Source organism: Lycium barbarum, chromosome 8, assembly GCF_019175385.1.
Source record: "Lycium barbarum isolate Lr01 chromosome 8, ASM1917538v2, whole genome shotgun sequence".
Lineage (NCBI taxonomy): Eukaryota > Viridiplantae > Streptophyta > Magnoliopsida > Solanales > Solanaceae > Lycium > Lycium barbarum.
Window position 1 is genome coordinate 3,909,234 of NC_083344.1, and position 17,031 is coordinate 3,926,264.

The 17,031-nt window shown below is 35.5% G+C and overlaps 2 protein-coding genes across 6 annotated transcripts; one reads left to right on the forward strand and one right to left on the reverse strand.

Moving 5' to 3' along the window:
- Positions 1 to 1,115: 1,115 nt before the first annotated feature.
- LOC132605745 (peroxisomal membrane protein 13) lies at positions 1,116 to 9,521 on the forward strand. 2 transcript variants are annotated; one of them, XM_060318958.1, is made up of 5 exons: positions 1,116 to 1,237; positions 6,285 to 6,521; positions 7,513 to 7,832; positions 8,634 to 8,726; positions 8,890 to 9,521. In XM_060318958.1, the coding sequence occupies exons 1-5, from the start codon at positions 1,222 to 1,224 to the stop codon at positions 9,118 to 9,120; spliced, it is 897 nt and encodes a 298-aa protein (XP_060174941.1). In that variant the 5' UTR covers positions 1,116 to 1,221; the 3' UTR covers positions 9,121 to 9,521. The 2 variants fall into 2 exon arrangements, with proteins under 2 accessions (XP_060174941.1, XP_060174940.1); XM_060318957.1 differs by lacking the exon at positions 1,116 to 1,237 and adding an exon at positions 3,871 to 4,027.
- A 1,874-nt stretch (positions 9,522 to 11,395) lies between these two features.
- Positions 11,396 to 16,429, reverse strand: LOC132605746 (F-box/LRR-repeat protein 12). Of its 4 annotated transcripts, XM_060318960.1 has the most exons (4): positions 16,379 to 16,429; positions 16,232 to 16,280; positions 12,379 to 13,597; positions 11,396 to 12,116 (listed from the first exon to the last, which is right to left on the reverse strand). In XM_060318960.1, the coding sequence occupies exons 3-4, from the start codon at positions 13,050 to 13,052 to the stop codon at positions 11,618 to 11,620; spliced, it is 1,173 nt and encodes a 390-aa protein (XP_060174943.1). In that variant the 5' UTR covers positions 13,053 to 13,597; positions 16,232 to 16,280; positions 16,379 to 16,429; the 3' UTR covers positions 11,396 to 11,617. The 4 variants fall into 4 exon arrangements, with proteins under 4 accessions (XP_060174943.1, XP_060174942.1, XP_060174945.1 ...); XM_060318959.1 differs by lacking the exon at positions 16,232 to 16,280 and having other exon boundaries at positions 16,281 to 16,418; XM_060318962.1 differs by lacking the exon at positions 16,232 to 16,280 and having other exon boundaries at positions 16,379 to 16,400.
- Positions 16,430 to 17,031: the final 602 nt, after the last annotated feature.

Genomic DNA, 17,031 nt, shown 5'->3' on the forward strand with positions numbered 1-17,031 from the left:
TGGCGATCCACAAAGCAGTCCATTGTTGCTACTTCTTCGAATCATGCTGAGATAGTAGTTATTCATGAAGCAAGTAGAGAATGTGTGTGGTTGAGATCAGTGATACATTTCATCAGAGAAAGATGTGGCTTGAAGTGTGATACAAAAATACCCACAATATTATATGAAGATAATGCTGCATGCATAGCTCAATTAAAAGGAGGATTTATAAAAGGAGATAGAACGAAGCACATTTCACCAAAGTTATTTTTCACACATGATCTCCAGAAGAATGGTGATCTTGATGTGCAACAAATTCGTTCAAGTGACAATCCTGCAGATTTGTTCACCAAATCTTTGCCAACTTCAACTCTTGAGAAAATGATATTCAAAATTGGAATGCGAAGACTCCGACATCTGAATATTGGTCTTCGTCAGGGGGAGTGAAATACGTGTTGTACTCTTTTTTCCTTAACCAAGTTTTATCCCATTGGGTTTTCTTGGTAAGGTTTTTAATGAGGCAACTCTCAAAGCGTATTACTAGATATGTGTACTCTTTTTCCTTCATTGAGGCTTTTTCCCACAGGGTTTTTTCCAATAAGGTTTTTAACGATGCACATCATCTATGGACATGCAAGGGGGAGTGTTATGAAATATATTATGGATGTCCAATACACAAATATAATTCTTCTCCTCCACCATCTTAATGGTTCCTCCATTTTCCTCCACCATCTTAATGGTTCCTCAATTTTCTCATATATTGAATGCATATGTAGCACTATAAATAGAGGCATAAGTTTTCATATGAAATATACTTGTAACACATTTTAGAAGAATAGTAAAAATCTCTCATCTTTTGTCATTCTATTTCTATGGTTTTCATCCTCTAATATTGTGACTCTTTTAGCTTCATTTTATAACATATATATATATATATATATATTAAAAGCATTTGTTAGAGACGATAATTGACACCATTTCCTCTTTATCTTTTGGAATTAAAATAAACGAAATCAAAATGACTAATACTGTGCAAAAATAAGCACCTTTATAACAAGGCTAAAATTGCATTTACCACTTGTACCAAAAGTTCCCTCACAATGCCTGTTAATGACAACATATATTTTATATGGACGAACATCCTCTAGAATACTTAAACATTGGGACTGGCAACATACTCAGATTCAGAAGTAGTAAAGGCCCAACGTCGAAGGCCAGAGTGCAAGAATTTACATTCAAAGTATGTCACCCATGTCAGGTATTTCTTGCTAGATTTTAATTATTCATACCTCTCCATCACCAATTCTTGACACAATATTCTATCTCTGGTACATGTTGTAGTCTCAGATTCAGAATTTTTATGTCCACCCATGTCTGGTATCAAACACCAGTATAACATTTTACCAAGAGAGCATAATTTTTATCAATTAGTCTCTTCAAGAGACCATCAACAACAACCCAGTGAAATCCCGCATCGGGTCTGGGAAGGGTAGAGTGTACGCAGATCTGACTCTCATCAAGGTAGGACGGCTGTTTCCGAACTCTTCAAGAGACCATATAAACTAAAATTCAGGAAATATCAATTCAATTGAACCGGTTAACTTAGCTTTGCTAAATTTAACCAATGCCATATTTACAATCATTCACATCATTCTCAAATAGTATTATTTTCAGGTGACCCAGTTAAACCTTCAAAAGGATAATAAACTATCTTGCTTCTAGTGTTTAAGAAAGTCCAAAGTAATTCATTTTTTCAACTCTTATGCAGAACAAAAGTAAGTTGTGAAAGACAATTTAAGAAGAAAAAACAAAGAAGAGAGCCCAAAATTTGGAAAGAAAAACTCAATAGAAATGAATTAAAGAATTATCACAAAAAAATAAAGGAATCCAAAGAAGTAGCAACTCAACAAACTCACCTGAGCAGAAGAAACATGTAGAAAAAAGAAGAACAACGGAAAAATAAAATAAAAGAAATCAAATTAGATAAATTGCTTATAGAATTACAAGAGTGAAGCCAAACATCACCTTCTGTCTTCCTAGAATGGACACGTGGAAAAGGTGAAAGAGATAGTTGGCCAGAGCATCACATGGGAATGGGAACCTAATGCGAGTTGGATCGGTTAACGTAATGCCCATGAAAAACATATTAATTACTAAAGTACCATTCGTCGTTTACCAAGCTTCACTTATTAATAGTAGAAATAGAAAAATCTACGATGTTCAAAGTCCAAAATGTGATTATTATTATCTTTTGTCTGAAATTCAACCGAATCCTTAGGGAACCACCCAAATCATCCCAACAAGTCCCAAGACACTACATGGATCTAGAAAAAGTTCAACTCAATTAAAATGATTTAAATACTTGAAACAAGAGTTGGGATGTTATGTTCTAACCTTGATAATGCCAATCCAAACTCACGTTACAAATTTAAGCTCTCGGCTTTTCTGAAACAACTCTGAGCTCTCAGGACTCAACCTGATCCATCTAGATCACAAAAAGTTATATCAACTCACATACATAATCAAAACCTGAAATGGAATGCAAATACTCACAACAAAGGAATTAAGTAGTTTGATGCATGTAGAGGTGGGCGTAGTTTAGGCCAATCCGAAATCCAAACTCAATTGCGATTTTTTTGGATATTTGATTTGGATTTTTGGAGTATGGATTGGACTTCGGATTTTATCTTAGGAATTTTGGGATTTCGGATTGGATATTGGATTTAGTACTACGGATTTTCGGATATCCGAAATTTTTATGCCTTATATTTAGCCCTACCGAATATATGTGTCCAATACTAATTAGTCCAAAGGTTCAATCGATTAGTACCAATTTTTTTTTTTAATTTTTTTTTTTGATTTAGAAGTACAATAGTCCAAATAATATGTTAGCATTTGAATGTGATTAAAATTTAATTAATGCTTATTAAGTAGGCGTTTGGCCATGAAAACCAAATATTTTTCACTTCATTTGGAATTTTGAAGTTGAAGTTGAAGATGGAGTTGTGTTTGGTTATAGTTTTTGCAAAGAATATTTGGTTGTTTGAATGTATTGAAATTAAAAAAAGTGAAAATAATATTTTTGATGTTTTCAATAATAATAGGTCTGCGTACATTTTACCCTCCCAAGACCCCACACTGTAGGATTTCACTAGGTGTGTTGTTATTGTTGTTGTTTTTTTTAAATTCCAAATAAAATTTCAAGTTGTATTTAAAATTTTCATGGCAAACGAGTCCTAAAACTTGACCAGTCTAGTGTGGCCCAACTAGCTTTGGCCCTGGGCCAGTTAAGAGATCAGCCCGCACCGACCATACACCACCGCGTCATTATTGGTTGAAAGGGCAGAATAGTCAATTCGAAAGTCCATAACCACCAAGAAAGACATCACACGATTTTTCTTGGTCCTTGCAAAAAGAAAAGATTACAGATAAAATGACTTTTCTTTTATAGTATATAAATATATAATTTTATAGCTTATACTTTTTTTTCCTTATCAATTTCTCTTCTTTCTCCCTCTAGTTTTTAACCTTTTATACACAAAATTATCACCGAAATACTAATTTTGAGAGAGATATAAATATTTCATATTGATTTTATACAGTTTCATACACGAAAATATGAGCGAAATTTTTAAGCCTTAAGTGAATCTTTTTAAACCTTCAACGAAATTTCATATATATTTTGTGAAAAAACTAATGATATATTTTGTAAAGTGAAAACTCTGATCACGTTTGGTAAATACGTTTCTTATTAGCTACATACTCTATATCCAATCATTATTATTATTGGTTGAAAGGGTAGAATAGTCCATTCAAAGCACCATAATAACAACCAAAAGAAACGTCACCGAATTTTCTTGGTCCTTTCAAAGCAGATTACAGATGAATCACATTTTATTTTATATTATATAGTTTTTTCTAGGCTTCAATTTTTCACCTTATCAACAATTTCTCTCTTTCTCTCTCTACTTTCTCTCTCCACCGTCGCAAGCGGTCTTCGACGGCGACTCTATCCATTTGATGGAAAACGGACCGCCACAACCCTCAGGTCTGTTATACTTTTCTGTATTTTCAATATTTATTTATAGCGGTTTTTTTTTTTTTTTTCGATTGCCTTTTTTTTAATGAATAGATAGAAAGAAATTACCTAACTTTTTTTTTTTTTTTTTTTTTTTTTTGTGATTTGAATTTTGATCTGTCGGGGTTAATTTCAAAGTTTCATAGATGATTGGGGTTTGTCAAGTGCAATTTTAATCAAATTAATTATGTTTATATCTGTGCAATTTAAGATAATATAAGCTCTCCCAAGGGTTTTATCCCATATGTATAAGCCTCAGGGGCAAGAGTTACCTGATTATTGTGCTGGTGGGAGGTATCAGGCATCCGATGTAATAGTTGAGGTGCGCAAGCTGGCTTACCAACCACCTTCATCGAGAAAAAAAGGAAAGAAAAAAGTTAGAGAAGAAATCTAATTTGTCTTAATGGGAAAACTATTTAGTATTGGAATGAGTTACCCAATAGTTGTGCTGGTGGGAGGTATCAGGTAATTGATGGAATAGTTGAGGTGCGCGTAAGCTGGCCTAGGCACCACTATCGTTGAAAAAGGAGAAAAAAGTTAGAGAAGAAACATAATAAGTTATTTAATATAGGAATGATTTACACCTGAATAGAGGAGACATGGGACTAATAATCTAATTTGGCATTTGAGTGTGAATCTCTTATCCGAATCTCTTAACCTTATCTGACTTCTTTTTATGCTTTTATTGAGCCTAGGGTCTTTCGGAAACAACCGTCCTACCTTGATAGGAGTAAGGTCTGCGTACACTCTACCCTCCCCAGACCCCACGATGTGGGATTTCACTGGGTTGTTGTTGTTGTTGTTGTTGGCATTTGAGTGTGAAAAATTGATGTTGGATTTAGTAAGAGATCTCACCCAAGGGCTCTTCCCATCCAGATAAGCCTCGTGGGGAGGAGTTACATGATAATTATGCTGGGAGGTATTAGGTACCCGATGGAATAGTTGATGCGTGTGTAATTTGGAAGAATGTTGAATTTTTGTGAGTGATTTGGAGTGAAAAATGTGAAAACAAGTATTTGGAGCTTTTCAAATTCCGGAAAATTTTAACAATTCTATGTCCAGATATGATTCCGGAATAAAATTCCGGAAAAGTGAAATTATCTATGGCCAAGCGGGCCCTCAGTATTGGAATGATTTACACCTGAATAGAGCCGGTTAGATATTGATTAATAAGCTAATTTGACATTGAAGTGTAAATGGTTTGATATTGGATTTCTGTGTTAAGTCTTTTTGTTCCGGCTCAGTCAATTGGGTAGGAATTGTGGTGCAACTCTTGCATATTCAGAAAATTGATGTAGTTTAGTGATTGTGGCTTAGGTTTGGGTCCGATTGAATGCAATTTCTACCTGTGATGCCACCTTTTATATTTTCCGGTGGCTAGAATGTAGTTGTTAAGATTGGTCTCATCTGCCATTCTTATAAGTTATATTTAATGTGTTTCTGACAAAGTCTCTAGTTTCTTTCATAGGAAGTTTTGAATTTCCTGGGAGTTGTCTAAGAAGTCAAATTACCGAGTATTGGAATGAAATGGCCAGAATAGAGCAGAACATATATAGAGGATTTATACTACAACTAGTTTAGGATTAAGTCATAGTTGATTAGTTGATAGAACACTTTTAGATGAGCTGCTCTCGGGGGACATGGGAAAAATTTAGAGTTGTGTTTCAAAGAGGAAATAGTGGTATGCAATGCTACGAAAGCCATCCGTTAGCCATTTAAATGCTTTTTGAGTCATATTTGATGAGATGATTGGTAACCCTACAAATTCATAATCATTTCTATTTTATTTCTAGCAGCTGATACTTTGCAATTTCTAACACACTTCTTTATAGAATTAATAATTACGGAGAAAACATACTTGGAAGTTTTGAAGATACTTGTATACTTGTACATGACTGCATATTCTTGATGCTTGTGCTTATATAAAATTTTACCTTATCAAAAGAATTGCTATTTTCAAAAAAAATAACAGGTGCTATGTATGTATTTATTTGGTCAGCTTAAATAGATACATTTAAAGGCTATCTAACATGTTATTGCTTTCTCACAGTATATATGTCTTTGAATAATTAGAGAAAGGTGTAAACAAAACCGTATACATTGCTAGTAAGTACTTTTGTTGTATTCACAGAAACAATCTATCACTCTCAACAACTCATTTTTTTTTTCTTTCCATTTTTTACTTTCTTATGAGTATTATTGACTTGACATTTGCTTTCCACGGCAGGTAGTAGCCCACCCCCGAAACCCTGGGAACGAGCTGGGTCTTCTTCAGGCCCTGGACCTTTTAAGCCCCCCTCTGCTGGCACCACGAGTGACGTAGTAGAGGCATCAGGAACTGCCAGGCCTGGTGAGATTGTTTCAACTGCTAATAGGAATACAGCTGCTATTAATAGCACACTTGCAAGGCCTGTACCTACTCGACCTTGGGAGCAGCAGCAAACTTACGGTAGCTCATACGGAGGTATCATATTTTGGTGCATTCCCCCTCTTGCTCTTTCTGTGTGTGTGTTTTCTGTGTTTCCAATTAGAGGGTTAGACTATCCAGAAATCCATTATTGCATATTTGTCATTGATAATCATCAAATGCACTGTTAATGCCTTTTGCACAAGGACAGCTGTTTTGTCTTTTACATCCTTAAGGTGTCCACTCTTGATATTACAAATACTAGCTACCTTTATCAGAGGCTGCTTATGGTTAGTACAACAACTGATTTTATTCCTTTGCATCCTTAAGGTCCACTTGTGATATTACAAATGCTTGCCCCTAATCAACGGGTTGATTATGAGTGATGTGTATTATGATCTCTGCTTTTGGAGAGTATGCATGTGATTTTTCATGATCATAATGCAATACACGATATATAGTATCATGCATACCATCATTAACTATGCAAGTTCTTCCTAAATATATTCCTATTTTCGTACTGTTTGATTCTATTTCATACACTATAAGCATGCCCACTGCCCACTGGCCTTATATAATAAGATTGTGTAAATTTGTACTCCAGCTGCCCCACTTATTCCTCCTTTGGGTACTCATCTTAGTTACTGCTATTAATTTGCCTTAACCTCTGATAGAATATTCTATTGAGCTGCCATCCATTCTGCTAGTCAGTGTTACCTTCTCTTGTACGTATATTTTCTCAGGAATCAAGGCACGCTTACTTGATTTTAATTCATTTGCAATAAGATGTTTATGCATATGCAACCCAATTCCTACTCTTTTATACTTTATCCTCTGGAAGTATAAATGGCATCTGTGCATTTACCTAATCGAATCAAAATGTTGTTGTGGACATACTCTTCTTCGTTTCTTCTCACTTTGAAATAAACTTCTCGATTGTTGAAGGTTTTGATCCAGTAATTGAAGTTGCAAATTGCAATTGAACAAGAAGAGGCCTTTTATTATAGAGTATCAGTCTGATTATTTGCTTGATTGTGTCATAATGCAGGTATTAATTCAGGTATGAATTATAATTCTGGATATGGAACTGGAACATATGGTTCTTATGGTGGTGGCTATGGAAGCACATATGGAAGTGGTTTGTATGGAAACAGTATGTACAGAGGAGGTTATGGTGGACTTTCAGGTGGTGGCATGTATGGTGGTGGCATGTATGGTGGAGGAATGGGGGGTTATGGCATGGGCGGCATGGGCGGTATGGGTGGCATGGGCGGAATGGGCATGGGACCCTACGGGGACCAAGATCCAAATAATCCATATGGCGCTCCATCTTCTCCACCAGGCTTCTGGATCTCCTTCATGCACGTGGTAAGCTCTGACAGTACCAAATAAATTTATTTGTGTCCTATATAGGGCCCGTAAAGTGAATTTGATGTATATAAGTCCCTTATTTGCTCTGCACTTCAAGTAAAATGTTCAATAGGCACAGTTTGACTCAAGTTCAAGTGTTCAATAGAAATAATTCTTAGTTAAAGTGTCTAAATGGAATAATCCGACAATTTTAAGGGGCTGTATATGTATTTGGCCTTTTTGGATTGATTAACCGTCTAAAGTCAGCTCCATGGGAATTAGTAACGGAGCAAGGACTCCAAAATAAAGAGAGGGGAATCACATAGGAAAAGGGGGGGGGGGGGGGGGGTGTAATTTAAGAAGGCTCATTGTGAAATCTCATTAGTTTCTTGCAACTCATGGGTTTCTGTGATGAGATAATTATAGTTAGACCCACTTTAAAAAAAGTACTTTTAGGTTTGATAATAACATCCTCCGTAAGCTTTACTTGATAAAAAGAAGATCCCCCCTAAGCTTTTATCAATAGCGAAATCTCTCTAATTGACGCTACTGGTTTTCTTGCCTGCAATTAGTATGTTTGTCGATATCTATGACTAAGAACTTGAGGGCCTCTGTGAATTAACAAAAAGTTCAAGGAGATACAAATGAAATTTAGAATTATTTACGTATGGTATTTTAGATTCTTGTGTGAGGAGAGGGTTGTCCTTTGGTGCCACCTGTTGCTATTGAAACTGCTACTGATATATGGTAGTTTAGTCTATACCTTTTTTGTCCTTGATAGCTAATTGTTTGACATTATGCTATTGGTAATGATTCCAGATGCAAGGTGTTGTAACTTTCTTTGGCCGAGTTGCAATGTTGATTGACCAGAATACCCAGGCATTTCACATGTTCATGTCGGCACTCCTTCAGGTATACGTTCGCTTACAACTGCCCTTGCATCCAAATAGTTCTTGAGCAATCATTACTTCATTCCCCTTTAGAGTTCAATATTTTCTATATTTGCTATCCAGATACTTTGCAGAAAAGTACTTAGAATCGGTGAAATGACAATTTATTGGCATATCTGTTGCAGCTGTTTGATCGCTCAGGGGTATTATATGGAGAGCTGGCAAGATTTGTGCTGAGATTGCTGGGGGTCAAAACAAAGCCCAACAAAATGCACCCCCCAGGCCCTAATGGACAACATGGCCCTAATGCACTTCCTGGTCCTCACCAACCTCACGGGAATCAGAACCTTATCGAGGGGCCTAAGGCTGCTCCAGGTGCTGCATGGAACGATGTGTGGGGGGATAATGCACAGTGATATGGAATCGTGAACTTCCAAATGTCACCTACCATCGGAAGCCAATGGCAACAGGTTGCAGTCTCTGTGAAAGCTACAGTATAGATAAGAGCTATGCTGGTGTACTCATATGTAAAGCTGATCTACCTACCGTGCTAGATCGGTCTGCTGCATTTAAATGAAGAATAATCTCTCTACTCTCTCTCTCATAGTAATTTCATAATGGACTGCTAAGTTGTGTGGGATTGTAGGCTGTTATAGATCAATCATCAATGTGCACCTCAGGTTTGGAGACGAATGATGTCGTAGAAATGATGTGGTATGATTTCTATTGATTGGTGATATATGTTTCATTCTGCATCATTTGTGTAGATTCACCAAATGCAAAGTTCTCAATTATATGACGACTATATTTTTTGACATACGTACTGACTTGACTTGCTTGATTCACAGATGCAACGGAAAGCTTCGTTTTTTCCCCTTTTATGCACTAGGACATCAAGCATCATGCTTTTTCTTTTGACCTTTTTACCTTTTCTCATCTCCTTTTTTTTTTTTTTTTCATTTCTTTTAGCGGTATAATCGGTAACTCGTATAATCACAGAATACAAATGAAGTGGCCAAAGACATTTTAGGGTATTAAATAATACTCAAATTCATTTATGTAGAACATGTGGAATAAGAATACACATACAATACAGGATAAAAGTGTTGAAAGAAAAAAATACTTGAAAGGAGTCTCTACATAATAGTTTGTGGAGGAGTTAAATTTTTACCTCTACTATTCAGAAAAGTTTGATATTCTCCCCATTATACTATCAGGATAAAATACACCTTCTCTATGACCGTCGATCGTGCAAATAGCTCTGACAAATTTTTCACGTGGATGCCACGAAAAACTTAATGGGGAGGAAAATTGATTCATATTGAATAATTGAGGAATAACATGGATCCAAATCAAATAATTGAGAGGAGAATTTGACTCAAATGAAAGATAATTGTGTTAGAGAAATTTTCTACTTGGAAATACTGCCATGCGTTTTTCTCACCTTGGACATTCGTTAGTAGGGAGGAGTGTTTTTTGGACCTTTAGGTAACAATACTAGTTATGTTAGGCCCGTGCTGAGTCCGGGCCCAAACTCAAGATATAAAAGTAGATATTTTAACTAAAGAAAATATAATTTGTGTTAGTACAAGTGTACAACAACAACAACCATATACCCATTGTAGTCCCGCAAGTGGGTAGTTATATGAAAGCAAAATTTTCATTCCACTCCTTTAATATTTTAACTTCCATTTTGATGAAATTATTTACTTCAAATCAAATGTGGAGCCAGAATTTGACATTTATAACTTATGTATCCTAATTTTCTGAAGTTATTTAGTTCCAAATAAATAATCTATACATAGTTAATGAATTTTTAAGACAAATACATACTTTAACTTGTGCAGCGGATGAAGCTACTTCTCTCTTAATTAGGGATTAGGGGTTCGAACATGGATATGGAAAAAATCTTTAGAGGAAGGCTCCTCCCGATAAGCGCAATACAATGCGAATTATTTAGATTAATTGGGCTCAAATGCGGATATCAAGCACCAACCAGAAAACCAAAGAACATGAAAAATGAGGTAGGAGGTTCGATAGCTTTTGAAAAGTAGACCTTAAAAACAAAAAAACAAAAAAATTGACTTACATAAATAAGATTAGGACCTAAAAGTAATTAATTAAAAAGTTTTAAAAATTTTGAAAATTATTGTGAGGACTACAAAAGTCCCCAGGTTCGATAGCTTTTGAAAAGTAGACCTTAAAAATAAAAAGCAAAAAATTTGACTTAAATAAATAAGATTAGGACCTAAAAGTAGTTAATTAAAAAGTTTTTAAAAATTTTGAAAATTATTGTGAGGACTACAAAAATCTCCACATTTGCTCTTATATATAATAGTAACAAAAAGTTAATTTGAGGGATCATGTATTACCAAAATAAGTTTGGAAGTGTCTAGATTTATTGAAAATATACTTTAATATATATGCAATAAAAATCAAATACAAGGGCAAAATTGAAATTGCAAACCATTTGGTTAGCAAACTCTCCAACAAGAAAGTTGAGAACTAACTAAGGCCTACAAAATTCATTACATTGCCACTTATTATATATAGTAATAAAAGCTTTTTTTTTGTCCTTACATTATAATGAAGTGCAAAATTGAGCTTTTTCAAATAATACAGAGACAAATTTGACCCTTTTCCCATTTATGCATCATTATTAGTACAACATAACATTCCCTACCAATCATATATAGAAATCCTTTCATTATTATGCATCAAACAATTGTTCTTCAATGTAGCATACAGTCCACATGGAGAGCAAAAAGTATGAACCTATAGCCCCTGAGTATGGGGAATGAACAACTGTTCTGCAATTTGCAACAATATTGATTGTAACTGCTTCATTGTATACCTGCATTAATAAAATCACTTTTTTCTTATGGCATAAAAGAACATAAGAAATTATACACATCAAAACCTAAAGGCCCTATGAGGGCAAATACACATTATTTCTTCTTCTTTAACCTCTACATTTCCTCTTGCAAATTTAAAAATCTCCAATGCTACAAGACTGATCTGAGAACATCTGGTAATGTAAAGAATCGAGAGACGTTTACATCCAATTCTCAAAGCTTGCAATCCTCGGTCACAAAGATTTCTACACCGATTCACATGTAGCGTTTTCAAGTTATGACAATGCGATGCAATAGATTCCCACCCTGCTATCTTGACCTCGTGACATATTGCTAAGTTCCATTCTTGAAGCGACGGGCAACCCTTTGCTATTGCCATGATACAATCATCGCCGATTGTTCTGCTTAATCGGAAATTTAACACTCTTAACTTTGCAGCAAATCCGACACTAATAGCTACCAGACTATCCACACGAGTGCACCAGGTCAAGTTAGACACACTCAAGTATTCAAGTCCGCCTCCACTTAGGATACTCCGTATTCCATTGGGTTCAAGCCTGCAGGCAAGGGTTACAAAATTAGCCAACGAGAACATAACCCTCCAATCCGCTCAAGTTTGGGCGGGTCAATTAGCTCAACTCATTTTAGCCCAACCCATTTCAGCCCATCTAAAAATTGAGTTGATATGTAGCTCAAATTGACCCATAGAAACATTGTAAAAATATTTTCATTTTTTTTAATTTGATATGTTATATATAACCATAATAAAGCCAATGAAATGGCCAAAGACATTTAAACTCGATCACTTGACACCCCTACCTGCAGGAATCGGCTTCCAAATAAGTCAGAGTTTGAGAACATCCTTGAAAGCCAGCACCAGTCAGATTTCTACAGTAGGATATCCTGATAGCTCTAAGATGACGGCAGTTTTGTGAAATAGCTCTTATACCAGAATCGGATATTCGAGAGCAATACGAGAGATTCAGATCTTCTAAAGCTAAACAAAAATTAGATAAGGCCTCTAACCCATAATCTGTAACACTACACCGGTAAAGACTTAGTATTACCAATGACGAACAGCCGGATGCCGCGGAGGAAAGACCATCATCGGTTATCCTAAAACAACAGTCTAAATGAAGACTTTGCAATTTCGAGCCATGAAGTATTAACAAAGCCATACCTGAATCCGGAAGCTCGGTGCATCCCGCCAGGGACAATAATTCTAGGTTAGGGAAACGGTTCAGAAGCCTATATAACTGGAAGGTACTGATTTGGGCGTTATTTAGAGATAATGAGGAAATATTGAGCATAGTAAAAGAGCATTGGAACTGTAAAGATCTTCTATTTAGATTTTGAATTTGGAGCCAACGACGACATGTTAAGCCAAATGATTCACGGTTAGATCCGCTGTCAAGGTGTTGAAAAATAAAGTGTAAACAATCGTCTGGAAGCTGCATGATATATCCCGAGAATTCATCTGATGGATTATCCATTTCTACCAAGTTAACACTCCAATGAGGGTGTGGAGTTCAACAGTTCACACCGATTTTATTTTTTTGATAAGGACTTTTTTTTTTAATAACCGTGGAGTCCGATCCAGCTTGCGCGCACTCGACTAATTCCACGGGATACCTGCCACCTTCCCACCAACAACAGGTACCATGTTACTCTATCCACCAAGGCTAGGACATATGGTAATAAATCACGTAGTGTGTTTTTATAAGGACTTCACAATAATTTTATTAAAAGACGGGCTAGTTAAAAGACAAGCTAGAGGTTAGAAAAGGTAGACGACTTGAAACAACAAAGAGCAAGTCTTCAAACACATGACTTATGAGATCCCCGAGTTATGGCAAAGAAGTCTGTGATTTTTTAACTATGAGGTCCCCCAAGCAGGAACTAGGCAGATAGTTTACATGTCTACCTGAGTAAAATATCAACGGACCCCATGGTCAGTTTTATCTATACTTTTTACCGTGTTTGGGACCAAAAATGATTGGAGGATTCTAACTTGAGAGATTAGCCACACAAACCAACACTGCAAAGAATAAGAAAAATCACATATTAGTTGACATTATACAACATTGAGTATACCATACATGAGATATCATGGCCTTTTTATATATATAATTGTTTTCAAGCTTTATGAAAGTAACTAAAGTAAATTGTAAGCTCATCAATATGTTATGAGATGCTTCATGCATACATATGTCCACTATTGATAGGTTATACTAACCTACCTCAAAAGACCGAAGAAAGAAGTAAAAAGGAATTGAAAAAAGCCCTTAATGAACACTACCTCCTTATCCTCCTCCGTGCATACAAAGGTGTAGCTAGACACCAAAACTATTTTCTCAGAAATATTACCATGCACATCTTAGTGAGGATACAAAATATTTACAAGACAGATACAGAGTACTTTTGATGCTGAGTAAAAATTCACTACATTTGCAATGAATAGAAGGCCCATAATTTAAAAAAAAGAAGGTTCAGCGCTAAGAACCTTAAAGATTAAACTCATAAAGTTTAAATTTTGGACCTGCCTCTAGATTGATGTGTAGGTTTAGCTTCATCCCGAGCCCTGACTATTTGGATATGGAAAAGTATCATACATTTTTTGATGTCTTGAAAATGTCCCAACTGCGATAGTAGTGCTAATTGGGATACAAAGCCACACAAATAAACATGTGCATATGGTATCACAAACAATGCCTCAACCAGGAAGAGATGTACAATTCGTCTTGGCGAACGAGCTTCAAAAACATTAACTATCCTGCAGACACGCTAATAACTTGTACAAAAATCTTTCCTAAGGGGTTGTTTGGTTCAAAACCTGGATATCCCAGGATTATAGTCCTGGGAGTATTTTTTTTGAGACTGGTAACATAAATTATAGTCCTGGGAGTATAACCTGGATAACCAATCCACCTTCTATATGGAATAAGTTATACTAAGATTTTGGTATAAAAATAATACTCCTGGTTTTAGCTAATACCTCCAACCAAACACGGGATAAATTTAATCCCAAAATTTGTCCGAGATAACCCACCTAATCTCTTGAATCAAACAGACCCTACGAGGTAAAATGAGGGTCAACCCCTCGCTCGGGCATGCAATAGCTTCAAGGTGTAAAAACAGAGACTACGCAAAAGTAGAACACCATGGAAACTTCGCTGACCTTATCATCAACCTTGATTTCGCTATGCTCAATATGTCTACAACAACATATTTTGAAGGGTTTCACCATAGCATAGGAGAATCAAAGCAGAACCTGATACATAGGTAAAGAGGAAATCAAGTTTGAAGTAAGCTCATCGCATAAGGAGCAGCAAATAACGTCATACCCCTTCTGACTTGAAATTTTCTATAAGCTATAGGTAGCTTTTTAAGGTATGCCTCACTCTAGCTCCAATAAATCAGCATTTCGGGTTTAGATATTCTAAGAGAAAGATTTCACAAAGCTTGAATGACCAGTGGCAAAGCCAAGCATTCTAACAAGGGGATTCAAAAAGTTACAAGAATGACACACCTGGGATTGGAGCGTAAAACATTTTTTTGAGCAGTCTTTGCTGCTACACTAGAATCTTCCTAATGTCAATGGAATTCAACCATTGATATATACGCAAAAACATTTGTTCTTGCCCTATTTCTACCTAGCATAATTTTCCGACAAAGGAGATTCAAATGAACTCCTTGCTTCCACCTAGCTCTATTGCCTTGAGCAATCTTTGCCGACACTAGAATCTTCCTTATGTCAATGGAATTCAACAATCGATATATATGCAGAAACATTTGCTTTTCCCTATTTGCCTAGCATAATTTCGGACAAATGAGATTCAACTGAACCCCCTGCATCCACCTAGCTCCACGGCTCCGCCTCTGGCCTGAATCGTGGGTGTTCACTTAAAAATACACATTGCAGATTCAACTAACTTGAATCAAATAGATACAAAAGCTATGTTGCTCGGACTGAGGGGCGTATCCAATGGATAAGCTATGGGTTCATTTGAACCCATAGGGTTTGGCTTAGATTATGTATATACGTTAAAAAAATCATTAAATATGTATAAATAATATATTATAAACCCAGTAAATTTGCCGGAGGTGGTAGAATTACGAATCTGAACCCATAAAGTTCAAATCCTAGATCCACCTCTACTCGGACTCTCCAAAACATTATCGGATCCTCCAAAAATGCACTACTTTTGGAGGATCCAACACTCACCGTGACAACAATTTTGAAGAGTCCGAGCAACACAGTACAAAAGTACTCTTACAAGTTACTATCATTCTTCACATGACATTTTACATAGACTACATAGAATCCAATATACTGAACAGTTGAAAATATAGAGCATTTCCCTCTACAAAAAACTTGTTCTGGAATTGTTAAATCCTCAACTAAGAGATTAGTATTGTGATGGCCTTTTCTTAATCCACCACAAACTTACACATGAAAACTCTGTGGAAAACCAAATAATTGGATTCAAAATATAATATTTGTTGAAATTTTAGCATTTTTTTTCTTCTACCTATACAGAGTCAAATTAACTCACTCTAGATGCATACATCTGACAAATCTGGGTTATATAAAACTACTACAAGTTGTTTAAAATCTCACAAAAAGACCCACAAAAAAATTATCAAATTCGGGAAGAGAAAAGGTGCTTACAATTTATTTATTTTTTTAAATAGAAGAACCAAAAGATCCAAGGGCGTACCTGAGAGAAAATGATTCGTAAAGAAATGATGAAGTACAGAGGATAGAAGTGAAACACGTAATAGACTATAAGAAATTGGAATTACAGTGATTACTCACATCAGCTTGGGATATCCTTTTTCAGCTTTAGATGAGTGGTTCGATAATTTTTTATTTATTTTTTATATCTCCCCTCATCCCGTACACGCATTGGAGCCCACTATTTCGGATTTAGTCGGTACAGGGCTCACTCCCTACCTGGGGCCGGGTCAAAGCCAAAACCACTAACTCAATGGCTTTAGCCTCCAAATTTTTGAGGCTTTATTTTTTATTAAGTTTTATGGCTAATTTATTTATAAAAATTATTGTGATTTATAGTATTTTTATGTAATTTTTAAATATATAAATTATTTTTTTAAAAAAAATTAAAAATTATATGTTCGAATTCACATAAAAATAAGATAGTTTGACTTTTGAAATACAAATTGCTGTCACATTTTTTTTTTAAAGCAATTTCACTAGGCTTTTAAGGGCCTAGGGCTGTTATATTAATTTTTCCAAAAGCAAACATAAAAGAATCTTTACATCTGAAGCCAAATTGGCTAATAAAATGCAAAAAAATAAACTAATGATCATCCCAGGTCTAACATGCTCCAGGATGGTGCTAGCTAGTGCCAAAATTAAGACTAAAAGTTTATTAAAATAAAACTTCCATGTAGGACCACGTGGCATAAATTGAGACGGGGAGTACATAGTTTTTATTAAAACAAAAA

Coding starts and splice junctions, on each gene's coding strand:
- LOC132605745 (XM_060318957.1), top strand. CDS start 4,000: ATGGAAAACGGACCGCCACAACCCTCAG. Junction 4,028..6,284: donor CGGACCGCCACAACCCTCAG/GTCTGTTATACT, acceptor TTTCCACGGCAG/GTAGTAGCCCACCCCCGAAA. Junction 8,727..8,889: donor TCATGTCGGCACTCCTTCAG/GTATACGTTCGC, acceptor TATCTGTTGCAG/CTGTTTGATCGCTCAGGGGT.
- LOC132605746 (XM_060318960.1), bottom strand. CDS start 13,052: ATGGATAATCCATCAGATGAATTCTCGGGATATATCATGCAGCTTCCA. Junction 12,117..12,378: donor TTGGAAGCCGATTCCTGCAG/GTAGGGGTGTCA, acceptor CCTTGCCTGCAG/GCTTGAACCCAATGGAATAC.